This window comes from Notolabrus celidotus, chromosome 12 (genome assembly GCF_009762535.1).
Source record: "Notolabrus celidotus isolate fNotCel1 chromosome 12, fNotCel1.pri, whole genome shotgun sequence".
NCBI lineage: Eukaryota > Metazoa > Chordata > Actinopteri > Labriformes > Labridae > Notolabrus > Notolabrus celidotus.
Window position 1 is genome coordinate 4,213,613 of NC_048283.1, and position 26,615 is coordinate 4,240,227.

Here is a 26,615-nt window from a genome sequence, read left to right on the forward strand (position 1 = left end):
GCCTCTGTTGTCCCCCTTTTTCAGAAGCGTGTAGTGTGGTCTTCAAATTCTTCCTATTTTTCAAACATTCATTTCGTTTCCTCATCAGAAATTTAAATACACACTTCTCTCAAATCTCCAGTTACCTCATTTATGACCTCATGTGGAGACACCGAGGTGGTCTCTCTGTCCTCACCTGAATGACAAGATGAGCATGCCTGCAAGCATGATTGAGTTTGGACACACACGGTTATCGGTGTGTGTCTCGAGCATATGATGAAGGAGAGAGCAAGGAGAGCTGGAATGTGTCTCATTTCCTGCGGCGGCCTGCTGTGAGGAGCCTGCAGGATCCATCTGAAGTGTCAGCCTCACTCTGCCTTCCCAGGGCATCGCTGCTCTCCCTGGGTGATGGAGCTCCATGGGAGCAGGCAGAGATAGGAAGAGAGGATCACTGTGAGCATGTGTTACACTACGAGAGGACTTCTTTGTGATGATGGCGGATAAATGGCTGGATTTGTCAGGCCAGCAGGACGTTTCAAAACTGTGAAAACTGTAGCTTTGTAAAAATCACATCCAGATCTTTTTGATCTATGAACATAGCATTTTTTTTTTTTTTTTTTTTTACATCTATAGTGCAATGTGACACGTTTTTTGTGTTTCCCTTGTTCTGTTTTGTTTTGTTGGATATTGGGTTAATTTTTTTGGGAGACAGTTTGGTTTTTGAGAGTCTTAAGCTTTATGTACCAAGTAGGTAAATACACCGGTTTCAAGTGTCTAACACACTTACATAAATGATGTTTTTTTGATTGAATAATCATCATAACAGCCTAAACAACAAATTCATCGAAAGAACACAAAACCACAACAGAACTCAAACAACCAAAGAACCCAAACTACATGAAGACCCTCAACACCAAATAAACCCAAACGTTACAAAACCAAAACAACAACAGAACCTAAACTACAAATGGACCCAAATGGCACAAAACCAAAACAAAAGAACCCAAACAACAGAAGAACCTAAATAAAGAAAACAAAACAATAAACAAAAGAACCAAATAAGAATTAAAACCCTAACGAGAAAAGAGCTAAAATAAAAAAGAACCCAAATATCAAAGGAATCCCAAAAAGACAATCTGAAACAACAAAGAACACAAACACCACAAGAACCAAAACAACAACAAGAAACCACAACAGAGCCTGAGCAACACAATAACTCAAATAACAAAGGCACCCAAACAACATAGGAACCCCAAAATGCAAGGAACTTAAATAAAATCAGAACCAAACAACAAAGAACCCAAACATCAGGGGTCATGCAGCATGTTTCCCATATTACCTCACTTCTAGGGTGATTTGTTTTCAAGAAATTAAGAGAGAAAGAGAAAGTAGAAAGATGGAAGCAAAGGAAATAAAACAACTTTAATTGATCTGATTTTCAACGTATCAGAATATGTTCACTTTTACAAACCGTGTGAATCTCTCTTTCCAAACATGCAGGTGAACCACTGTGGGACCCAGGCTCCTGTGTGGCTGTCTCTGGGTGACGGTGAGTCCCTGCCGGGCCCTCTTGAGGTCAGGCAGCTGACAGCCTGCGCTGCCTGGCAGCTCTTTCCAAGCAACAGCAGAGACTGCTGCATGTTCCGCATCCCGGTCACCGCCCGCAACTGTGGAGACTTCTATGTTTACCTGCTTCAGCCAACGCAGGGATGCATGGGGTACTGCGCACAGGGTATGTCGGATCAGACAGACACATATTCATCACTATATCCTCATGTTCTTATATTGTATTATTAGGAAATACACAAGCAGCCTCTGGTAGAAGTTCACATTCACTTGTATCATAGAACTTGATTTGTGCCTAACATGATGCACTCATTTAACTCATCAAATTAAAAGCAGCAGTTCTTGCTGGTCTAAGATGTTCTGCTGTCGTGACAGGTCAGATTAACCAGAGCCAGGTCTGCCAAGTCCATTACTTTCTATATTAGAGCTCTTTAGAGTGTAGTATCATTGTTAAATGTTGGCCATATACCGCAGCTGTAATAGACCTGAAGCCAAATTGTCATCTGTTTTTTGCAAGTCTTGAGTTTGAAGGATTCTTTCTCGGCTTTGTTTCCCCTCTGAGAGTTTAATAATAACAGAACAAAGCAGAAATGGTTTCTAAAGTTATGGTGCTACTTAATAAACCTCTTTCACTGAAGTTAAAAAAAACAGTTAAATATTCTTTGTAAACCGTGTGACTAAACATCTGCTCAAGATGTTTGAGACGTTCATGTCTGCTTTATGGAAATATGAGGCTAGATTACTGTGATGTTCACATATACAAGTCGCCACATAGATGCAGGGATACATATTTATCCTGACAGACTCCTTATTAAAAAACACAATCTTCAGTATCACACTGCGACAAAGAATGTGGATAAGATCTTGTAGAGAGAGTAATAATTCTAACCCCTAATGAATAAAAGCTTTATCTATGTTATATCTTTAAATACAAGAGTGTACATAGGGTTTTGACATTCAAGCAAGAAACATGAGACATAAAAACAAACAAAAAAGAAAACAGAGCTACAGAACCCCCCAAAAAATGTATAAACCAAACATCAAAAGACCAAAAAAAATCAAAAGAACCCAAATGACAGAACCAGATCAACAGAGAACCCAAACATTAGAAGGACCCAAACAACACTATAACTAAAACAACAAAGAACAAAGTACTTTTAATAAAAAATAATCATCATAAGAGCCTTAAAAGACAAATTAATCCAAAGAACACAAACCACAACAACAGAACTCAAACAACCAAAGAACCAAAACAAAGTGAAGACCCTAAGAAAAACCTAATTAACAAATGAACCCAACAAAAGAACCCAAGCAACAGAAGAACCTAACTAAAGAAAACAAAGCAATCAATATAAGAACCCGATATGCATTAAAACCCTAACAACAAAAGAGCTTAAATAAATAATAACCCAAATATCAAAGGAATCCCAAAAAGAAATTCTGAAACAACAAAGAACACAAACACCAAAAGAACCAAAACAACAAGAAACCACAACAGACCCTGAGCAACACAATAACTCAAATAACAAAGGCACCCAAACAACATAAGAACCCCAAAATGCAAGGAACCTAAATGAGATCACAACCAAGACAACAGAGAACCCAAACATCAGTGTAACTCAATGACCATAAGAACCCAAACAACAAAAAATGTAAGAACCCAAACATAATAAACCTAAACATTAATGGAGACCATTTAACATGAGAACCCAAACAAGTAAGAGCCTAAACAAGAACACAAATGACATTAGAACCCAAATGACAGAGAACCCAAGAACATTAGAGCCCTGGTAAGACAAGAACCCAGTATAATGGTGAGTGGTAAATCTGAAAGGAGAGCAGTGATGTAAGAACTTTAAAACACAGCGTAGATGAAACAGTGAAAAAAGGAAAAGCCTTAAAATCATTAAAAGAAAATAAAGGAACAGAAAGAAAAAAGCAATAAAAGAGATAAAAGTTTAATTTGCACCAAACAGAGATGTTGTGTAATCTGTTATGTCTGATCTGGATTCATAACTCTGTGTGTTTTTCCTTCTATCTACCTCACAGAGATGCCAGACACGGCAGCCACACCGTCGCTGACCTGTGGCCCCGATGAGGTGGATGTGGATGGAACATGTAAAAGTGAGCTTCCTGCTGCTGTGTTTACAGCCTACGCTTGTCTCCTCATGTTAGGTCAAACACCAAAACAATCAGGAGGTCAGGGAGTTGCCATGTGGTCAGGAATGCACCGTCGGCCCCCTCACCGCTCCTCTTAATGAGCTGAGCATGTGTCCCCCGGCGTCCGCTGGGCCACGTCTCCATAACAACGGCCCTCAGCAAGGTTGTGAATTACACCAAGGCAGGTTTCAGGAAGCATGCAGAGGTGGGAAGGAAGAAGGAATGAGGAGGGATGATTAATTAGAGATCAAAAAGTATTATGAAACGTGTTCATTAACTTGTGTAATGTGATAGAATCCACGCAGAGCTCACTTTTCACCTCTACAACTCAGAGAGCAGACCTTTCTGGATTTGTAGATTTGTTGACGACCCAAATAAGATTATGCTGTAACCTTAGACTTTCCCTAAACTGGAAGCCCCAGCTGAAACTCTGAAACTGTCCCAGGTTACATGATCTTTGGAGACTAACTGCTGTCCTATCTTCCCTTTTCATCTCTGTTGTAGACTTTTCACTTCCAACAATTTGCCTAACGTCACCTCTGTCTTCCTCTCTCCTGTCAGCAAAGCAGCCTCCCGCTCCCTCTCCACCAGTGATCGTTTCGGAGGTGACTGGAAACACGGTCTACCTCAAGTGCAGCTTCGAGAGCAGCTCCAACAGCTCTCTGGGATACGTGGTGGCCTGGTCGCGTCTCTCACCTGAGGGCAGGAGGGAGGAACTCAAGCAGGAGACCACAATCCAGACCTCCGACTTCATCGAGCTGGACGGCTTCAACCTCCGTCTGGGTGACAAGGTCTGACGCTGAGACTGAGGTGGTTTTGAGAGGGTTCTGTCAAATCCAGTGCAGTTAGTCTTTTTAATTGAGAGTGACTGAAGATGTTTTGAAGCTTTGCAACATGTTGTTTTGTTTAACGGTATGCTGGTCATGTGTGTTGCTGTATTTGAGATCCTTCTCACTCTCCTCCTTCCACAGATCTACTGCTCCTGCTCCAGTTTCTTCCTAGACTCTCCTGATGTCCACAGTGCTTCAGTGGAAAGTCAGGAGTTCTTTGCTGGAATAAGGGTACATCACAGCACTCTTAAATTGTGTCTTTTAGTCTTTTAGGAAATAGAAGATGCACTTTACTGGTGCAATAAATGTTTCTGCACATCTGTTTGAATATGTGTGCCTGTGTACGTAAAAAGAAAAGTCACAGTTCTACATGTGGATAAAAATTCAGACGAACATCTCAGTATTTCAGCATTAATCTAGGTCCTTTATTTGCATCAATAAGTATTCAGTATATGTTTTCAAAAGTGGTTTTCTGATGTTGCATAGACAATTTATCTTCATGTTGGTGTTTTTTTTCTGGTTGCATTTTGTCTGTATCTGCAGAAATAAAGAAAGTGAAGTGGGAACAAACAGTGTAATTTAAACGGGCCATAGATCAGTTATGAGCTGTTTTTATTTGACTGTCTGCTCATACCCCAGAAAAGCTCTGATAGAAGTTGGTCATGAGACTCAATACAGACCAAAGTTATATGATCACTGGGTTGGTTATAAAGTTTACATGTATGAAGTGTTGTTGTGTTGTTTTGTTCAGCTACGACCGGAGGTGAACAGTGTGTCTGAGGATGGGAGGCTGTATGTGCTGGTGGTTGAGAGCACAGTTCCTATCCCATGTCTGGAGGGTTCATCCTTCTCTACAGAGCAGTGCACCCTGTCTCTGAAGCTCAGCACCAGCAGTCAAGGTGAGAACTCACAGCAACACAATGACAACGGATTGTAAACCTGCTAAAAAATTTTAAATGTACTATTGAAGGCTAAATATGTGATATCAGGTTAAATTAAGTAATCAAAATGTCTTTAGATTTACTCCAAAAGATCAACTGCAATAAAAAGTTTTCTTAATGTAACTTAAATCTCTCATATTTAATGTATTTAACTAGATAAACCCTGCTTATTTTAACCATGGAGGTCACACAAGGTTCCTCAAGTTCAATACAATTCAGTACAATACTTGAAAGTACACTGGTTGATCTATTTAACAACACCAGCTCTTCATCCTGTGTGCATTTCTTTGCTCTGTATTATGTTTATAACCACACAAACTCAAACTTCATCCTGTGTTGTCTTACAGATGAGTCCTTCTTGGGTGCAGATCTGTCTCTGTCCTCCTGTACGGTGGATCTGACCGAGGGGCCCTGTAGGGATGGGATCTGCAGCCAGTCTTTGATCCACTTCAGCCCCATCACTGACTTTGTCAAAGACGGCAACAAGACAACTCAGATATCTGCGAAATCCATCATCACAGAGAACTTTCTCTGGAATGGGTACTCGCCAGAACCAGTGGAGGTAAACAGGATGAAACTACCCTACAGGAAAAAGATGATTTTTGACACTACATGTAGTATTGAATTTTGATTATATTATGATTTTTGCTTAATTAGAATATGATCCTATTATTTATTAGACATGAAGTAGAGAGGCATCTTTACCTTCTTGTACTGTGATGATGTATTTTCAGGAATTGTATGTTTGGTCTCTCTAACAGATCACAGTGAAGGACGTCCCTTCAGCTTACTGCTACGCCTTCTCTGATCCACACATCATCACTTTTGATGGCAGGTACTTCCCCCTGTTTCTTAGTTCATCTGAAGCATTCTGTCTATGAATGATAAACTTTACTGTCTGTGACTGTAGTTAAGCAGATGTCATTATATGTGGAAATTCTTAGGTTTTATTTTATAATGTGTGTAGCAGCCCTGTGTAATATTCCAGGAAACATCTTCTAATCTATAAAAAGCTGTACGACAAAAAAACCTTCCATGAATATATTTCCTTTGTCTCCTCACAGGCACTACGAGAACTACCAGATAGGCACGTTTGTTCTCTATAAGAGCAGCCTGTGGTCGTTTGAAGTCCACGTTCGTCAGTGGGAGTGCGGCAGCGTTGTGCACGCCGCCTCCTGTGTGTGCGGCTTTGTGGTGAGGGACGGCGGGGATGTCGTTGCTTTCGACATGTGCAATGGAGAAATGGGAGAAACCAAACCTCACCTCTCTGTGAAGAACAGAGACCTGAGCAAGAGCGGCATCCGCATCACAGAGTCCTACCAGGGACGCAAGGTCACGGTGAGTGAGGAGGAGGGTGGGTTGAGTGTATCCTTACATCCCTAACAGCCAGCAGGACCAATATATTTTACTTTAACATGTCGTCAACAATCTATAAATGTTGCTTTTTCAGAAGGGAGGGAAACGAGAGATATTTAAACCGTTTATTAACTTTGCTGTTTACTGATGAAGCCAAATTGATCTCTGTCTTCACCCGACTGTCACGAGTTGATCTTTTGAATGTGTTGCAGATGACCTTCTCATCAGGAGCTTTCGTTCGAGCCGACGTGTCTAACTGGGGAATGAGTCTGACACTGAGAGCTCCTGGTTCAGACTGGAGTCACACTGAGGGCCTGTGTGGGACTTATGATGGACGGTCAGACAACGACTTCCAATCAGCCGGGGGCGCCATGTTGGAGGATCTCTATGCTTTTATCTCTGCATGGAGGTCAGTGTTGTTTTTCTTTGGTCCTCATTTTTGCTTTTGGACACAGAAATATGTTGTTTCCTCTGCAGTTGTCAGATTCTTTAAAGATTAATAGACACAAATCCAGATTTGAGGAGATGAAGTGTGTATAGAAGAGAATTTAAAAACATGCCAGGGAGAGACAGAAAGTAGAATCACAGGGGCCACAAAATCTGTCTACAGAGACTTTAAATGTTTTACCCACTTGATTCAGAGTTTCACCAACAATAAGTGTTGTTTAAAGTGACGTTACTGTCAGCTCATGAGGGCTGTGTTTTGTATGAACAATTATCTAAGACTTGTTGTAAATAAGTCCAGGAGCCAAGGATCCTCCACTAGGTTTTTACTTCACTGAAAAATCCTGCTGTCAAACAGTGTTCCCTCCTCACTGACGTCTTCTCCTCTGCTCTGTCAGACTCCCTCCAGGCAGCAGCCTGTTTGACACCGTGCCATCCCATCTGAGTCCCCTGAGCCCCCACAGGTTCTGTAACTGTCAGGTGGAGCCCCGCCCCGCATCCCCCAGAGCCCGATCTCAACAAGCCACCTCCTCTGGCTCCACCTGCTCTCATCACGGCAACGTGCATCTCTCCGGTGTCATCCCCACTCTGGATGTCACCGCTGAATACATCAGCTCAGTGGAATTACTCACAGGTGATGGGAGTGACAGACAGCCGCTGCCTCCGGGCCAAAGCAGCCAAAACACCCAGAGTAGAGGTCGGGATGCTCGGTCCAGGGACAGAGCTTCAACATCAGCTCACCAGCAGCGACGTAGAGGCAGAAGGCAGACTCACCGCTTTGTCTCCAACTCTCCACACCAGAGTCTCAGCCAGTCGGATTTAGAGGGCTTCACCTACTTTTTCCCAGAGGACCATGAAGCTGCAGTCAAACCAGACTCCTCGCTCACCTGGCCCACACCTTCTGGCCTGAGCGAGCAGCAGGCCAGGTCTCACTGCCAGCAGGCCGTGGCAAACTCCAGCATAGCGACAGGATGCAGGCGTCTGCTTCCAGAGTCAATGATAAGCAGCACTGTGGGTATGTGTGTCGCCGACCTGCAGCTGAAGGACGAGCTGTCGTGGCTGAATGCAACGTTACCTCTGCTGGAGAACGAGTGTGAGAGGAGACTGATGGAGGAGAGGAGGAAAGAAGAAGAGTTCCAGGATGTTCTCTCCATCCTCAAGTGTCCAAACCTGTGCAACTGGAACGGCCAGTGCTCCGAGTGGGGATGTGTGTGCTTCCCTGGATTTGGCTCGTATGACTGCAGTGTGCTGGCTGGTAACATATGATACATACACTGACACACACACACACACAGACTCACACTCACACACACACACACACAAACCAGTCCGTGAGAAGTCTTTGTTTAAGCTGATAAATGAGCCCATTAGCTCATCACAGATATACTGGCTTCAGTGTATACAATGGTATTAAACAGGGATTCCAGTACAGAAGTGTCATTTTCATTATAGTTTGTCGATGAGTGAGCACTAAAACTTTTATTCTCAAACTGTGAAATGTTCCAAAGTTTAAAGACAACCAAAAAGTAACAAGAACAATCAAATATAATAAAACCCCCAAATACAATATCAGCCTTCACTTCAAAACCGAGTGTTGGGCTCGACTCCAGCCTGCGGCCCCTTACCTGCATGTCACTCCCCCACTCTCTCCTTGTTTCCTGCTCTATCCACTGTCGTCTCCTTTCTAAAATACAGGTGTAAAAGCCCCAAAAATACAACTTAAAAATACTCCCCAAAGAACAAGTGTTATTAAAAAGCCATTGACTGACATCACCAGATCTTTTTGAAGATCTACATTGTCAGAAACAACAATACAACTTCAGTTTACGTCTAAAATCTTTCCCTTTTACAAAAAATTGTTTTATATGGATTTTTAAAAAACTAATGCTGAAGCTTGCATCCCTCACAAGCGGCAACCTCCGGTCTAAAAATATGAGTCCAATGCGGAAGTTCTAAAAACTGCAGTTCATCGAGTGTCCACTTGAGGCTGGCTCCGGAAGCACCGGAAACCACATACACACCAATTCAAAGAAGCTGATCTTTACAGCAGAAATAAACATGTTTACAGCCTGGTTCAAAAGACGAGTGTAGTCTGGATAGCTCATTTCTCGATCGGCACACACTGTACAGGGGGGGGGGGGGGGGGGATTTTTTCATAACGCAGTAATTTAAAAAATATTGAGATTACGAGTCTTCCAATGAGAGGCAAAGCTGACTTGATTGACAGGCGGGAAAACTGCAGCTGTTGGCTAGGAGGCTCAAAGCCCGCCCCTTTACGTCACACTCGCTCGACAGCAGCAATATGGCTCCCGAGGACGATTGGCCTCAAAACAGTGCTTCAGAAACAGATCCACAGGGTGACGTCACGGAAATACGTCCATTTAATGTACAGTCTATGATCCCTCACCACACATGTTTTTGTGTGGAAGCAAATTGACATCCTGGTGGCAACCTTGCATTTTAAATCACACATGAAGTATCTGTTTCTATGTGATTTGAGATTGTCAAATAAAATCCTGTAAGAGTTCAGATTTAAAGCTTTGTCTGAGGGAAACTGTTTCGGTTTTAGGATTCCAAACATGTGGGGACAGTTCAGCCGTCAGAGTAGGGTGTGGAAGACAATACTGAAGACATTGTGTCCCACCCTGATGCAGCTCGGTTCAATGCATTTGTCAACGTCCATCAATTTGTGTTACTCTTTGCAAACACATTTGACACTCGTCTGTTTAAGGTCATGATGCAAGTGAAAGTTCTTCATTGAGTGTTGGTGCAGTTGGTTAATCAATGATTTTGGTTGAAAGATGCCATGTTTGAGATTTTTAATGTCAGTTTTTAACATTAATTTTAGTTGTTTAGCTGAACACGCCAGCTGGCTACATGACTTCATAACAAAAGTAACATCCAGCTGTTTCATGATAGTACGTTTATAGTGCAGTATCAAGCCAAAGCTATTTAAAATGTTATTAAATTGACCTGCAGCCACACTTCATATATCTGTGATATATTTGGCACTCACTTTCGCACATCTGTGTTTCCACATGTCTCTGTTTTTGATGACAGAGTTATCATTGAGCTGTAAATTCTGAAGTCTAACCGTGCATGCTGGTCTGCTCTTCTTCTCTGTGGTTGATGTTGTGAAGACCAGATCCCAGAGATCACTGAGCTGGAGAAGGAGGGTCTGTGTGACGTCCGGCAGGGAGACTGCTCCGCCATCCAGGTCTACGGCCAAGGGTTCAAGGACTCCTACGAGCTCAAGTGTGAGTTTGTGAAAGAAAAGGTACTTTATACTTTGTTTCCTGTTCGTTTGTGACCTGATCATGTAAAATACATCAGTTTAAACAATGATACTGAAGGATGAAATCTGACTCTGAACAATGAAACTCATAACAGCATAACAGTAGATGAGAATCCAGTTAACCCCTAATGTTTACAGCTGTCATGTCCCACTTCATCCCTTTTCTTTGTCCCTCTTCATCCTCTCATGTCTTATATCTCACTCTCTCCTCCCCACCCTGCCAACGATGGCTTCCCCCTCCTCCCTGTGTGTCTCTTGTCAAGTTTGCAGATGGAGACTGGGTTCTGGACGAGCCCCAGTTCATCCGGGCCGTCTTTTTGGACGTGACAGCTCTAGAGTGCCAGCTCCCCCTGCAGGACAGCCGGGCTCCTGCAGACCTGGACCTGGAAGGTGCAAAGAACAGACCCCTGGCTCGCTGGCAGATCAAAGTTAGTCTCTCTGCCTTTAATCCTCCTTTCTTTCTCTTGCTGTGATGTTTTATCTCTTTTCAATCCCGGCCTTCAGTCATTCTCCCGTGCAGGGTGTACACACGCTCTGTTTTTATTCTGCAAGATGTTAAATCATTTCACAATCCCTCCGTTTAAGATGGGGCTGTGTGTTTAGACTGAAGTGATGAAAAGCAGACAGATGTGAGGGTTGTTTTCATTGCTGGCTGCAGCCGTGGAAAGAGTCCACAGCTGGAGGATTTCACAAGGACTCCCTGGTGTGAAACAGTTTTAAGACTCATTTGCCAAGTGAATAAAACAAAGTCGAGTTCTGGAGTATTTTGTATTTTTATAACTGTTGGATTCGGCAACCTTAAGAGCAGTTATTACAGAGCTGGGTTCTCCCAGTATCTCTGCACCTGTGGTTTATATTGTTGACCTGAAGGAGAAATACAAAAGAACACATCTTATCCTCTGATAGTTCAGTTCATTCAGTCAATTTGTTTGATGCATTTTCCAGTGTTTGGCAGTAATTAAGCTTCTGCTGATTGCAGGTTTCCAACGATGGCTACAGCTACAGTAACGCCAAGATCCTGACTCTGTATGACGGAGCCTGCCAGATCTGCAGCCTCAACACTGAAGTCCTCTGTACCCTCAGAGTAAGATGGCTTTCTTTACAGAGATAAGGGTTTAATACATGGATCATTTATTTATTTTATTTTTTCAACCAGGTTTGTCCCATTGGGTCAGAATCAGAAATACTTTATTTATCCTGGAGGGAAAAGCACAGTGTTTATAAATTAGCTTTGTTCAACAGGGCAGAGAATTGTAAAAGTAATATATACTGTAGATGAAATATGTCATAAGATACATCTTCTGCTTCTCTTATTCTTTGTAACTATCACATCTTCATCCATTCATTCAATCCCAGAACTCTTCATCAGGTTTTAGAGCTCTGTGTCCCTCTTTGCTTGGGGAAATGATCTTTAAACATGGAAACGTTCATATCGCAAACTGCAGCAAACTTAGGGACCACTTCTTGTTCTAAACTAAGAGACAGCTGCTGTTTGATGATTACTAATGCTATTCTTTACACCAAAATATAATGCATTACACATTTTACTGTACAGTTGTTAAAGTATCATAAATAACCATGCTCTGAGCTCTCCTTAAAAACCATCCAGAATACATTGCAGTTAATAAATGCAATATTTATCCACTCCCATCTACAAGCAGTATTGAAGAGAGGTTGCACATGTCTATCACATGTATTGTTTTTGCATGTTAAATCATGCAGCTGTAACAGTAATGGTAACATCTGCTGAATGCGTCAAGTTTCCTTAAACACTGAAGTTTGATTTTAGTGTTTCAATAACTCGTCTCAACATAATCTGTGCAGCTCACTGAGGCAGGTCAGGGTGGCACTTTTTTATGAATGAACAACAAAATGTCTGTCAAATTCTGAAACACAATTTGTTTTGAAGATAAAATAAACACTGAGATTTTATTTCTTTGTGAATGATTGTCTTTCCTTCCCAGGAGAAAACCTGCAACATTGACGGTCTGTGTTTCAACGAGGGGGAGTCCAATCCCAGCAGCCCCTGCCTCACATGTCGCCCTGACTCGTCCAAACACACGTGGTCCATCGCAGAGAGTACGTACACGAACACGTCTTTGTTTCTTATCTAGTTTGTCTCTCAGCTCGTTCATGGCGGCATAAACAGAAGAAGTGGAGCCTGAACTTTTCACAGAGTGATTGAAAAAGTTGTCCATTTGTCACATCCTCGGTACAGCTGAGGTTGGATAGCCATCGCCGAGGTTCCTCTTTCCTGCTCTGGGCTGTTGTGATAATTTGTCAGCAGCTCTGTGCAGATTGGAGTCATTGAAGTTGTTCAATCCCGAGGCGCTGATATGAGGACAGCTTACCTCATTGTTACACTTTTGGACCAACTTTACTTCTTCAACTTAAAGTAGGTCAAACGGTGCTCTGCTCACTTTAAAGGCAGTGACTGAAAACGATCCATTGATTTCACTGAGGATGAATTATTGATCTCGTTGATAACGACAGGACAAGGTGTGGATTACTGACCGGGCTGCTCTGAGATCAAATCATTTTTCATGCATTTAGTTGTTGAATTATTCATCCATATATTCAATTCTAGGGACCAGTGGCGCTGAGTTTCTGAGGCTGATGACATAATCAAAACATTAAATAAGACGTGCTATAAGTAGTTATTTATAATGCCTAAAAACACAGACACCAGTTATGTGACAGGCTAGGTGATTAACAACACGATGCTGAACCATCATTTGTTTACAGTGAAAATATTCATGTGGATAGTATGTTTGACAGTAAAAAGGAAGCAGGAGGAGATTTTTGTCAGAAAACAGGACTTATGTTCAGGACAGGACATGTAGAGATAGGCAAAATGGTAAGAGGTACAACTTTGTCCACCACAGGGGCACCAAAGTGGACAAAACCTGAGCTCCTTACATCCTTCCTAAAATTGAGAAACATAATAATAGCTCATACATTAAATTATAAACTCTTAACATCAATCAGAAAATAAGTATGAAGAACTAATTGTCATTAAGGACTTGTTTCAAAGACACAAACAATGCGTCTTCACTCTCCATTGGCCCCTTTGAATGATGACAGAAACTCCCAGCTAAACACTATTGATAGAAACTCACAACAACCAACAAACCATGAACATACGCCAAAGTTAAAGGTCCTGCAAGGAATTTTCAGTTTTTTTTATTATGGCGCCCCCCTGTGGACAAAAAAATACCTCTTACCTGCTGATTTTCCTTCAGGTGCGTTTGTAGCAATTTTAACAAACAAAAAAAACGACTCTTTTTTTCCTTTAACAGTCAAATGTATCACTCAACATCGATCTTAGTTGTGGAAACTAAAATAAATATTTTCAGCAGCTTGCAGTGAATCACTCCCACTAATACTTCTTCAAACATTAAGTATAACTAGAAAGAAATTGTTGATCTACATGCTGAGGTTTGTTTGCTTTTGTGGGTCATAAATAAGTATCAACATTAACTTCAGCCTGTTTCATAAACCACTAAAACCCCTGACAGCACCCTCAGTAACTCACCTATAGTTTTTGTTACATACTTACTCCCTTCTTTGTTTCCCCTCAGAGAACGAGCCTCCAGCGCTCCTGTCTTCATCGTTTAGTCTCCAGTCCTTCCAGGGTGAGAGTTTCATCTACCAGCTACAGGCTGAGGACCCCGAGGGCTCAGCAGTGCTCTTCACTCTGGAGTCAGGCCCCGAAGGAGCATCTCTGTCTCCGGCCGGTCTGCTGATGTGGAAGGCCACATCTGAGGCTTCAGACACACACACTTTCAGGTTCACCGTGACAGACGACTGTAACGCTGAGACCAGATCCTCCTTACAGGTAAAACTGACGTCAGAGGAGGTGGTTAGTTTGACTTTTATCTAATGATTACAATTGTAGCTTTTATAAGTTTAAGTAGCCTAGATCTAAGGAATAAATAACTTGAACTGCATCATTTAAATATAATCAACCCTCTAAACATCTAAATCTAAACACTTAGTAATTTGTAGAAGCTGTTTTAGTGACTTTTTGTTTAATTCTAAAGTCTTTGGTTCAAATAAAATGATTTTTCCCTTAGTTTGTTTATTCCTTTAACTTTTTTTTTGACACTATAGGGAAGTTAATAACTCATTTTAATGTGGTATACAGCCTTAATCACTTTTTAATCACAAGCCAACAGTGTGGATTTACAGGAAAGAGTACATTTGTGGTTTAAAGACTTTTGGTGCAGTGAGAGCCACATCTTTTCACTCTCTATAGGAAGTGTTATGTCCCTTCGTCCACCAGAGGGAGCTAATGATACGTAGTTTTCTTCTTACAACTGATCATGTCCTGACTGTCTGTCAGAGTCATTCTGAGGAGGTTTCATCTTTGTTGTGTTTAAAAACTCCATCAGGTATCTGTGCGCTCCTGTGAGTGTCTGAATGGAGCTTCCTGTGTCACCAACGTCAACTTCCCAGCCGGCAGCGGGGAGTACCGCTGCGTGTGTCAGGACGGGTTCAGAGGTGAAAGGTGTGAAGTGGACATCGATGACTGTAAACCAAACCCCTGCAGACTGGGCCGCTGTATAGACGGACCCAACTCCTTTTCCTGTATCTGCCCGCTTGGAATGACGGGTAAGGATCAACCTGCAGATCTGTACTTCTTCAAAAAACCTCAGGAGGGCTTGACAAAGAGGATGCAGGGCTGCACTTTGAAGAAATATTAAGAGATGAGATAGCTACAATAACACTAATTCTTCTGCACAAGTTAAAACCATATTGATGCTCCTCTTTAAATAATTTTTTGAATGACCTGGGTTTAAATTGTGGGATTTGTGACCATTACTCCTGGGGAACAGAGGAACCCATGTGATATGAAAAATCAGAAAATGTAAACAACTGAAAATTTGTTCTGCAGATATTTTTGGATTATCAACTCAGTCATCAAACCTTGTTTCTGATTTAAAAGACGACATCATTTATAAAGTTTGTTTTATTTATTTTACTCATGAAAAGTACACATATTGTTTTGTCTGTTGATTGTTTTGCTCTCAGGCCGCACGTGTAGAGAAGACATAGATGAGTGCGTCTCTCAGCCTTGTTCTCCTGGAGTGAACTGTAACAACACGCTGGGCTCCTTCATCTGTGGACTCTGCCCTCAAGGATACAGCGGCGATGGGAGAACCTGCACACGTAAGTGATCAATCAACAGTTTCATTTTCATTCAGCTGTGCAAAGTCGGTTTTAGTGAATGATCCTGGAACAGGAGGAAGTGGTTCTGTTGTTGGAGGATAGAGAGATAAAATGTGTTTCTCTGATGTGTTGTAAGTAGTTTTTGTAAACAATGGAGCTCTATGACACAGAGAAATGAACTGACACACACACAGTGCTTGTGTGTTATGATAATGAAGGAAAAATACAGAATAAAACCAAACATATCCTTTAAATAATGCCTGTTTTAACAATAAACACATCTAATGCATGTGTTAATTCTTTGATTTCAAGAAATATAAATGTGTCCACCTCTTCCTCTTCCTCATTTTTTTGTATTCTTGTCACATTAAAGGTTCTTTTATTCTTGTTTTGACCCTTCAGTCGTAGCAGCGACCACACCAGTAAGAGTTCCTCAGGTTCCTCACAGATCCAAACCCTCGGGCCCGTCACCGTGCTCCAGGCGGCTGTGTCACCCGGGGGTTCAGTGTTTTGAGAGCACCCATGTCTCAGCGGGGTTCGTCTGTGGACCCTGTCCTCCTGGTCTCATTGGAAATGGACGGACATGCACGGCAGCAGGTGAGAGAAAAGGGGGGTCGTTCAACTCAGAATACCTAAAGATAAAAAGAGCTGTGATCTGTTAACTTTAGATTTTAAGATTTTAAGACAGTGTTAAATCGACATGCATGTTTGAGGGCTTTTCATACTAATGTATTAGAATAGTTATGGTTGAACTTATTTTTGCATTCAAAGCAACATCTCACTTTAAACTTGTTGACGTACCAGAGTTTTAATTTGGACTTGTGTAGGGAAACACTGAGACTTTAACGAGTTACTGATGAACCACAGGTGTATTTGGTAGTTTTTAAGTCATTATCCTCTAACTTCCAGTATTTTACAGGTCAGGTCACCAGTGGAGCAGATGGTCAAAATCATTTCCTCAAACCAAACTCCAGCAGAGAAACATCTCCCACTTCCTCCTCCTCATCATCTCCCACCTCACCCAGAAGACCCTCGGACAGGAGGACCAGACCTGAAAGCACCGTCTCCAGTATCAGGAGGACGTCCTCCAGCGACAGAAAGACCACGGCTCTGCCACAGAGTCAAACTGAGGTGGAGCTGAACCACGACCTCCTCACCACAGGGGTCAGATGGGGGTCACCGTCTCACATTGTGACCTGTGCTGACTCGCCCTGCTTCCCTGGTGTTCCCTGTGAGCCCACTGTGACAGGATCCTTCAAGTGTGGACGCTGCCCGTACGGATACACCGGAGATGGAGTCGTATGTAAAGGTACGTAGAGTCAAAGTGGTCTCAAGATAATAACTCAGATCAGTATAAGAGTGTGAGAGTTGACGTGGGACTTTTTAATTTATACACTTAGTTTCAGTGGGTGGCTGAATACAACATAAAAAAAAATTTCTATGGGGCTTGAAGGAAAAGATTGATGAAGTGATTAAAGTTAGTAGTTGATTTTCTCTCTGTAAACGTGTGATCTGGTCTCAGCTGTGTGCAGGTATCAGTGTGGGAGGAACATGGAGTGCTCTCTGCCCAACACCTGCACCTGTAAGGAAGGCTACACCGGCTACAACTGTCATATCGGTGAGAAGGAGAACATGATTATCTATTTTGGATAAAGATCTGTAAATCACACGTTAGACCTTGGAGTCGTCTGCACACTGTCCCAGCATGTTGGTGTTTAATCACCTCTGAGGATTCGGCTCATTAATTTCAGCGCCTCACTTTTCTTCCTCTCAGCTGTGTGTCGACCCGACTGTAAGAATCAGGGAAAGTGTGTGAGACCCAACGTGTGTGAGTGTCCTGTGGGCTACGGTGGGCCTACCTGTGAGGAAGGTAACATGAGGTCACATCTGTTAAGCATACTAACACACACACACTGCAGAGTAAAGACTGATACTGAGTGTTATCTTTCCATCCCCTTTGATTTGTAGCTAGCTGTGAGCCGTCCTGTCAACATGGAGGAACCTGTCTGGCCAGAAACCTGTGTACCTGTCCGTATGGATACGTGGGACCCAGATGTGAAATCAGTGAGACGACACTTAAAACATCAGTGACACATTTTGTGACGTGTTTTTTCAAATCTTTTGAACGAAGGGGCTTCCTGAATGTGGGTAGAAAGATGAGGACATGTTTTGTTTTACTGGATAGATCAGGAACTAGAATAAAACAGTTCATGTCAAGTAAGAGTAGAAAAGTTAAGAAGAAGGGGAGGAAGAGGAATGCACAAATCAAAACTAAAGTAAAACAGAAGACAAATAGTACCTCCACGTTTTATGATAAGATGTGAAGCTACAGTCAGCTGCCAACAGAGTAAACTTGGCTTAAGTACTGTAATCTGGGGAACACAGCCACCATGGCTGACACCTGGCTGAAGTAAACACTTTATATCTTGTTGATTTAATCTTTAAAATAAGACATATTTCATGTCTCAACCTGTAGTCGGGAAAAAAGCTAATTTCTGACTGACTAAAGGAGATACTTTTAAAGTTTGTGATCATTAGTTATGGTAAAAAGGGAATTATGTGACTATAGGTGTGGCTTTCTGTTTCCCCTTGTTCAGGTCTTTAAGCTGAGCCAAGTATAAAATCTTCTGGATCTAGGTTTATATTGAACACAAGGGTGGTATCCATCTTTATCATCATTTACCTCTCCGCAAGAAACAAATAAACAGTATTAGTTAAATCTCTGTAGGCTGACACTTTGAGGATAGATTTAGAAAGGTGTGTAATCTTCCTTTATCTTTTTCAGTGGTGTGTAACAGGCACTGTGAAAATGGAGGTGAATGTGTGTCTCCTGATGTCTGCAAATGCAAACCTGGCTGGTACGGACCAACATGCAACTCAGGTACAACCCAACACCTGTGAGCAAATGTGACATTTACCTCCTTCCATGTAACACAGATCTGATGTATTATGTTATAGAGGGCATTAACTATCAGAAATGTTGATCCTAAGTCAGTTAAGCCCTGAAACTTTCACAGTTTCCTTGAAGATTCATTGAACCTGGTGTCATGCACAGGCTTTTTTCTCCAGACTCAAAAATGTGTCTGTGTGTGGTATCTTAATGTGAACCTTGTCTTCACAGCTCTCTGTAACCCGTTTTGTCTGAATGGAGGGACCTGTATTAGACCAAACATCTGTTCCTGTCCTGGTGGCTTCTACGGCTCTCAGTGTCAAATTGGTGAGACTGTGATGAACACTTGTGTGCAGGGAAATGAACTGTGCAGAAAAAGGGAAAGTTTTTACATCCTAGCTGCTTTGAGATGCAAAGAAGGACGTCTGATTTTGTGTTAATATGACCACACTCTTCAGTACAGTGTTAGTTAGGTTTGAAGAGTGATATTTTTATGCTGATAGTGTCTTTCAGAAAGGTCTGTGATGAATAAACAAAAAGAAACATGTTTACCAAGTTAGGTGTATTTTATTGTCCCTATGAGAGGAAATTTGAATTATGCAATAAATGGAAAGGGAAAGAACACACAAGTCTCAAGACCACAAATACAATCAAGTACAGTCTAAAAACACTACATTTATGTTTGTTTAGTGTGGATCATCAAGCTGCAAAACTTTAAAGGCTGCCTTAGTCTGAGGCCTTAAAGAGAATTTGATGTAGAGTGTCCTTTCAGGGTTTATTTATTGTACGATTGAATCACACTGATCTCAGCAGGCAGACTTCACCTCACAAGAAGCTCTGATTTCAGGTGTTCACACTCCAAAGAGAAGTTTCCTCCTCATTTAGATATAATATAACAGTTTGCTTACTGCAGGAGACATAAACAGGCCAGTGTTCATAAATCTGAGTTGTATTTCTGTTCCCCATGTGCATCGACTCCACATATCATCACAGTTTAACATTGATGTGTTTTTCAGCTGTTTGCACTCCTCCCTGTAAGAACGGAGGTCAGTGCATGAGGAACAACGTGTGCTCCTGCCCTGAAGGCTACACAGGAAAACGCTGTCAGAAGAGTAAGTACGATCACTGACACAGTCTCATTTAATGCTAATGTGTGTCTGTAATGGTAATGTGGTTTCCTAATGTGTAAATAAATGTGTTCCAGGTGTGTGTGAGCCAATGTGCATGAACAAAGGCAAGTGTGTGGGACCCAACACATGCTCCTGTGCATCAGGGTGGAGAGGGAGGAGGTGCAACATACGTGAGTGACTCCATGTTGCACTTTTGCAGCTCATGTAGATCACATGTAACAAAACCAATATGCAGTAGTACCTATAGATAGTGGTATCATGTAGTTTTGATGTAGTAAAAGTCTTCTTCCAGGCTGCTGTAGACTGTGTTTATGTTCATGTCTCCCTCTCTGTCCTCTTTGTAGCTGTCTGTCTGCAAAAGTGTAAAAATGGCGGTGAGTGTTTGGGACCAAACACCTGTCACTGTCCCACCGGCTGGGAAGGTCTCCAGTGTCAAACACGTGAGTTTGATTAGGATTAAAGTATAGAAGCTGCATTTTTACCATTCAGCAGTTTGTGGTTGGGGTAATCAGACGATACATTTAGACGAGTGATTTTTCTTTACAGAGGTGATACGATGCTTTTTCATATTTGACAAATATTTAGCAAGTTAAAATGTTGAATCTGTAGGGGCGCCATTGGCCTAGCAGTCTAAGCACGCGGCCCACATAAAGAGGCCATTGCCCTCATTGCAGTGGTCATAGGTTAGATTACGGCCTCAATCATTCACTGCCAAGCGGCAACCTCCGGTCTAAAAATATGAGTCAATGCGGAAGTGTTAAAAGCTGCAGTTCATCGAGGATCTGCTTGAGGCTGGCTCCGGAAGTACCGGAAATCACATACACATGAATGGGGAAAAGACGATCTTTGCAGCATTAATAAACATGTTTACAGCCTGGTACAAAAGATGAGTGTAGTCTGAATAGCTAATTTCTCGACGTCCTCTCACTGTGAGGGGGGTGGATTTTTTTCTAATTCGGCAATTTCAAAGATATTGAGATTACCAGTCTTCCAATGAGAGGCACAGCTGCCTGTGGGAACACTGCAGCTGTTGGCTAGGAGGCTCAAAGCCCGCCTCTTTACGTCACACTGGCTCGACAGAAGCAATATGGCTGCTGCAGCCGATTGGTCTCAAAACAGCTCTTCAGAAACAGATGGGTGACGTCACGGATACTACGTCCATATTTTTTACAGTCTATGTTCACTGCATGTCCTCCCCCCCTCTCTACTCCCCACATTTCCTGTCTCCATAGCTGTCCTATCCATCAAATGCAAAAATGCCCCAAAAATATAACTTTGAAATGTTGAATCTCAACACTAAATGTGGGCAAAGTTTCAAACTGTTAGACCGCAGTCTTCTCTGAACAACTTGTTCAAAAAGTCACACAAGAACTAAGTCAAGAGGGACACCAGATTTGACATCGTCGATTAGTGAAACAGAGCAGGTAAATGTAAAACAAGCCAAACAGAAACATCCTTATTTGTTGCTGCTGGTGATTTTTTTGTCACTCACCAAACTATCCAGCTCAGATTTGGGGTCCATAACATCTCGCCATGTTTCCTAATTGGTCTTTTTAAATAGAGAAATGATGGCAAAGTTTGTAGCATGGCAAAAATGGAGGAGGATTCCGGAGTCCTGGGGGGGGGGGGGGGGGCTTAAAGAGACAGTAGCTGAAATGAAGCATTTTAGATAAGGCTGAAATGAGGGTTTTCAAAGACACCAGCCTGAGATAAGTTAAGACGTTTTGAAAACCCTGAAAATGAGCACAACACCCTCTCTTTAAAAAACATCCTGTGATATTGATTCTCTCCACAGCGGTCTGTAAACAGAAGTGTATGAATGGAGGGAGGTGTGTCCTCCCTGACTACTGCTACTGTCGGAAAGGCTTCAAGGGACTCACCTGCACAATAAAGGTCAGCATACACTGCAGCTACAGAACCACAGAGACTGAATGATTTGAAGGTTACAGAGGAGTTACAGAGCCAGAATGAGTGCTCCTTTGAGACATGCATACCTGGCAATGTTTGAGAAACACAGGTAATATAACAAAATGGTCCAAAGTCCTTATCATGGATCAGATAATGGGATTTATTTTACTTTTGGACGTCTAACAGAGTCTCTGGTGAATCTAGAAAAAGCTGAAGAACTAAAGCAAAAGATGTAAAACCACCAACCTGATATTTATCTATCAGTAAGATCCTCTGTGGCTCATGATGTTACACTTGGACTTATTCTATTCATGTTACAAAAATGTACTAAAACATCACTACGTTTAGATTAAACTGAAAGACAGGAAGTGTAAATTCAATATGTGTATGTTTGCATCTTTACAGGCATCACAGGTATGATGGACAAGAGACGATAAACGGGATGAAAGAAGTTACAAAATGCACAAGGCAAGAAGAGAGCTCCAGAAATGTATTTGAATGTGTGTGAATGTGTGTGTGTGAGTGTGTGAGTGTGTATTGGCTCGTATGAGTGGCTCTGTGCACATTTGAAGGCCAGCAGAGGGACATGATGTATTGCACTTGTCTGTTCATCCCTTTAAATCACTACCTCAAGGCTGAAAGAGACACACATCTGTGCAACACATCTCCTGTGCGTTCAGAGACTTTCTACAGAGAGGTGTGTCGCTGCACGGTGTTCTGCAAAAACAAGTCAACGTCAGATGAATCGGTGTCGCTGATGAATCACTTGTAAGCTTTTATAATTATATCCTGGTTTATCCTCCACCACACTGATGTGCACTGTTTGTTTCTTAGTTATGAGTATGATTAACTAGCGATGACTTATTTAGACGGTACACATCATAAACTTGTTAAAAACTGATGACATTGATTTAAGTTTGTGGGGATTCATGATAGGTCACATTTGTTTGTATTTTTTATCTGCTTTCATTAATATATTGTTTGATTTGGCCCCTTTAAGTTATGAAATGTTATCCATTTACACTGATACTAAAAGTATGTATTAAAGCCAACACTAGATTACACTATGGTACAAATAACCTGTGACAAAATAAAGAAAAATGTACTATTTTAATGTTTTTGTTTTGTCAAAGAAGCATTGAAACCGCACACAATTCACTCCTTTATTCACTTCTCATCAAAAATACAGTACACGTGTTTATACAGTCCAATGAGGACATTAAGAAGGTTGAGTCAAATCATACAGTAAAACATGTTTAAAAGCACCACTGTAACTGTTCCTCATTGACCTTTGACCCAGGCAGGGTCACTCTAGTGGGACTTTTTCCTCTCTTCACAGTGAGGGCCAGAGAAGGGGAGGCGACAGCGGCATTTGTCTGGAGAAATGCACTTCCCTCCATTCAGGCAGGGCTTCGAGCACACAGCTACAGCCGAGACGAAGACAGACAAAGGAGACAACAGGAACACAAAAAGTGTAAATCAATTAAGGAATACAAAAGTTAACGATGGGGAAAGATCTGAATGTGTCCATGTCAGGGTTTTATCACATCTGGAAAAACACTGAGCTGCTGAGGACTTTCACTCAGACCAAATTTAACTCCACCTTTGTAAGCTGATTCAAAGACGTAGACAAAAAAAAGCAGGAAGAATAGAGACTAAAGATTCAATTGTGCTTGTAAAATGCATTGATGCATGTTAAAAAGCTTCGTCTGAACTCACCAGTGTGACAGGCGCCACCCAGCCATCCCTCTGGACAGCTGCAGATTCCTGGAGCCACACAGAGTCCCCCGTTCCTGCAGCCTTGAGGACAGATCGCTGCAAACAGAATCAAGAAAAGAGAGGTATTTTCAGCCTGCTAGGGAGAAGTTCATCTTTAGGGTTAGCTGACAAAATGTACTGAGCTGTCCTTAACTTAATCTGGATTAGTTGCTGGAATAGTCAACAAGTTGAGGAAGTTGCCAATTTTCATTCATGATTTGGATAGGTCAGAAAACAAGTCTCCAACATGTCCAAGCACCGTCATTCTCATGGACTGTCTCTTCAATTTCAAGAACAAACACACCCAAAAAAGTTTCACTGTATCCAAATAAAAGGATAGATATTTAACAGGATGGTGTTCTTTTCTTAGGGGATCAATAAGCTAACATATTGGCCTGAGTGCTGAAATCAAACATCCTGCAAAAGCTTGGTTTGAGGAATAAACTTAGACCACAAGAAACTTGACATGTTGCTCTTTCACTTCTCCACTTTACTAAAGGTCTAACTCAACAACTCAAGATTTAAGAAACTTAAACGCCACAATGACCACAAGCCGCTCTCTGCAGAGGAAGCCTGCATGTCGCTTCTTGACGTGACAGCAACTTGGACCTGGAAAAGCATTTAAGAAGTTTTGAGGAGGTGTTAGCTGCTGATGAACGGCTGCAGCTGAGGGAGCGGCTCCATTTGGTGACTTTGACCTGTGGTGTGAATGGGGTGATTAGACTCTGCTATAAACAGACCCTCTTGGCATTTTGAGCCGCTCCAGCTTGAGGGGCAGATGCACTTGGCCACGCCGTTGACAGCAGAGCATTCTCCTCCGTTCCAACATCCGCCCTCGCAGGTCACTGCCAACACACAGACACACACACAGATCACACATCAGCAGCGTGATTGATACAGTGGCTTTACCTGGCCTGGGCTCAATGGTTGAAGGCTGCATAACTTGCTTCAACTATTTTATGTTCAGTTACATCTTCTGTAAAACCTGAGTCTAAAGCACTAATTATCAAACTTTTTTGGCCCTTTAAAAATAATCTTGCATGTTTACAGGACCCTGAGTCACATTAAGTCACAAGTCCTCATATTTTTATACGTCTGATGATCAAATTATCAAGACAGTCATGACTCATAATTTCTCAAAGGCAAACTCCTGTAAAATATTCATGCAAGACAACAAAAACTTCTTCTTTCTCAGGCTGCACCCTGCACTTCATTGCATGTGTCTTTGTGGTAAATCAAGATTTCTTTATCTTTGAGCAAATTTACATTTCTGTTTCAAGCACATAATGACTAAACATATGTTTAACATGCTTGCTGAACTACTGCTGCACCTTTATTCCTGATAAGCAGTGCTACTTTCCAACCAGAGGCTGGGAGTAATTTAAATATGTCTAAAGAGGACAGCATTGTGTTGGAGTATGGATATATTTCTACTGTTTCATATTGAGGAAGAAGAAACACTGGATATTTGCAGCAGGCAAAAGCAGCAGAGTAAGACTGATTTCCACATGGATAACTTGATGATTGAAATGTGAGCTATTCTGGAAAAATGTAGTTTAGAGTACAAAGCTTTTAAAGTTTCTAATTTCTGTCAGTTTATATAACTATTGGATGAATTATTTATTTTAATGCAAACAATCCTGCTCACCTGTATGACAGTATCTTCCTCCATATCCCGGGCGGCATCTGCATTTCCCAGGACGAAGACACACTCCTCCATTCTTACACTTGGGGTAACAGTTAGCTGCATCCAACAAAGGAACACAACATTTTGACATTAATGTTAAAATTTGTGAAGGTTCTCAGTCATCCAGGTCATTCAAAGCTTGATCTGTAAGGCAACTGGACTGGTAGAAAATTCATCTTTCAAGAATTTTCTACCAGTCCAGTTGCCTTACAGATCAAGCTTTGAATTACTGTTAAAATACTCTAGTTCAAAGGTTATTGTGAATATTAATTGCAATGATTTTTCCTGTCATGTGGGTTTATGCAAGTGTTGTGCTTCAGTGCCAGAAAGCTGCTCTGAGGAGAAACATGCTCTTTTAGTTAAAACTTCTATTGCTTACTTTATGTGAATGCATTTAGCTGCAATACTCAACAACATTTACATTTATGATCTACAAATCGAGAAAGCATTTGTAGTGTTGCAGAACAGTAGGCTACATTTAACACAGACAAGTTGAAGCATAATATAAATGTACTTTTCTAATTTAATATTTGTTAAATCAGATTTTCTGACATGCATTATTCTAATAAAAGCAGAATAAAGTGTGTCACATCACCATACTGGCAGGTCTCCCCCTCGTACCCTCTGGAGCAGTAACAAGTGTTGTTTCGGATACAGATCCCCGCGTGTTTGCACGGAGGGTCGCAGGTCGCTTTGGGGTCAAAAACGAACCCGATCGCGACGCCCCGGGGCGCGTCCGAACCCGCGGAGCAGACTCCGAGAAGAACCGCCAAGGACGCGAGGAGCACCACTGAACCAAGACCCACTGGACCGAGACCCACTACACCCATTTTAGTCTCCTCTAAACTGGGATGAGGAAAAGAAGGAGAAGACAGCAAAGCAGTGGGATGGACGGAGATGCAACAGAGAGTCTCCCACACAGGAACGGAGACCCCTCAGACCCCTCCACGACGCGTCGCCCCCGCTGTCAGGAACAGGAGAACTACAACCAGATTAGAGCTGAGGGGGAGCACGTGGGGCGGGGAGAGAGCCTGCTGTGGGGGACTGTTTAGTGTGTAGTGACTTGTGAAAGTTGTTACAGGTGAATTAAAATAAGTTTGGTGAATATCATTCAGAATACCATCTCAGTTACAGATTTTAGATTTTTAACATTATCTTGATATTGCCATAACCTCATGTCAAAATCAAGCAGATCCCCAAAACCATATATGGACCTGGTTAGTTGGCTGGACATTATGCTAACTTTATTTTTCTACATTTAAGATCATAAATGTTTCAAAGATCAAGTTTATCAATCAAAATCAATGAATTGGTTCAGTTATAAACATATGACAAGTTATGTATTATAATAATAAAACTTTATTTTGTATTTCACTTTATTTTCACCTGTTTCGTACTTCCGGTCAGTGATAAAAGTACACTTCTTCATGTCATCCTCTCAGGCTCTATATCGTTTTATGTGACATAGAATTACCATTACAGCTTTTAATTGAAATTTT

At 41.8% G+C, this 26,615-nt stretch overlaps 2 protein-coding genes and 1 long non-coding RNA gene across 6 annotated transcripts in view; 1 reads left to right on the top strand and 2 right to left on the bottom strand.

Annotated features, from left to right (window-relative positions):
• Positions 1-22,797, top strand: part of LOC117822791 (von Willebrand factor D and EGF domains) — a 40,439-nt gene extending 17,642 nt beyond the window's left edge. For 2 of the 4 annotated variants that reach the window (XM_034697702.1, XM_034697703.1), the window contains exons 4-32: positions 1,480-1,711; positions 3,595-3,669; positions 4,267-4,496; positions 4,677-4,766; positions 5,287-5,434; positions 5,824-6,038; positions 6,238-6,311; positions 6,541-6,814; positions 7,045-7,241; positions 7,675-8,531; positions 10,417-10,553; positions 10,835-10,999; positions 11,551-11,655; positions 12,536-12,650; positions 14,153-14,409; positions 14,966-15,185; positions 15,606-15,743; positions 16,146-16,340; positions 16,663-17,052; positions 17,266-17,361; positions 17,518-17,613; positions 17,712-17,807; positions 18,529-18,624; positions 18,865-18,960; positions 19,650-19,745; positions 19,838-19,933; positions 20,108-20,203; positions 21,559-21,656; positions 22,077-22,797. In XM_034697702.1, the coding sequence (XP_034553593.1) occupies positions 1,480-1,711; positions 3,595-3,669; positions 4,267-4,496; positions 4,677-4,766; positions 5,287-5,434; positions 5,824-6,038; positions 6,238-6,311; positions 6,541-6,814; positions 7,045-7,241; positions 7,675-8,531; positions 10,417-10,553; positions 10,835-10,999; positions 11,551-11,655; positions 12,536-12,650; positions 14,153-14,409; positions 14,966-15,185; positions 15,606-15,743; positions 16,146-16,340; positions 16,663-17,052; positions 17,266-17,361; positions 17,518-17,613; positions 17,712-17,807; positions 18,529-18,624; positions 18,865-18,960; positions 19,650-19,745; positions 19,838-19,933; positions 20,108-20,203; positions 21,559-21,656; positions 22,077-22,091 (4,995 nt within the window). In that variant the 3' untranslated portion in view covers positions 22,092-22,797. Of the gene's footprint in view, positions 1-1,479; positions 1,712-3,594; positions 3,670-3,725; positions 3,911-4,266; positions 4,497-4,676; positions 4,767-5,286; positions 5,435-5,823; positions 6,039-6,237; positions 6,312-6,540; positions 6,815-7,044; positions 7,242-7,674; positions 8,532-10,416; positions 10,554-10,834; positions 11,000-11,550; positions 11,656-12,535; positions 12,651-14,152; positions 14,410-14,965; positions 15,186-15,605; positions 15,744-16,145; positions 16,341-16,662; positions 17,053-17,265; positions 17,362-17,517; positions 17,614-17,711; positions 17,808-18,528; positions 18,625-18,864; positions 18,961-19,649; positions 19,746-19,837; positions 19,934-20,107; positions 20,204-21,558; positions 21,657-22,076 lie in introns of those variants that run through there. The other 2 variants (XM_034697704.1, XM_034697705.1) reach the window with 2 other exon arrangements.
• LOC117822794 lies at positions 15,556-21,375 on the bottom strand. The gene is made up of 3 exons (XR_004633247.1): positions 21,256-21,375; positions 16,074-16,375; positions 15,556-15,735 (listed from the first exon to the last, which is right to left on the bottom strand). It is a non-coding gene; the product is annotated as an uncharacterized LOC117822794 (long non-coding RNA).
• Positions 22,798-22,820: 23 nt separating the features above from the next.
• Positions 22,821-26,177, bottom strand: LOC117822792 (von Willebrand factor D and EGF domains). Its single transcript, XM_034697706.1, has 5 exons — positions 25,712-26,177; positions 25,078-25,173; positions 24,170-24,274; positions 23,391-23,486; positions 22,821-23,095 (listed from the first exon to the last, which is right to left on the bottom strand). Exons 1-5 carry the CDS (start codon positions 25,944-25,946, stop codon positions 22,983-22,985), a joined length of 645 nt encoding a protein of 214 aa, XP_034553597.1. The 5' UTR covers positions 25,947-26,177; the 3' UTR covers positions 22,821-22,982.
• Positions 26,178-26,615: the final 438 nt, after the last annotated feature.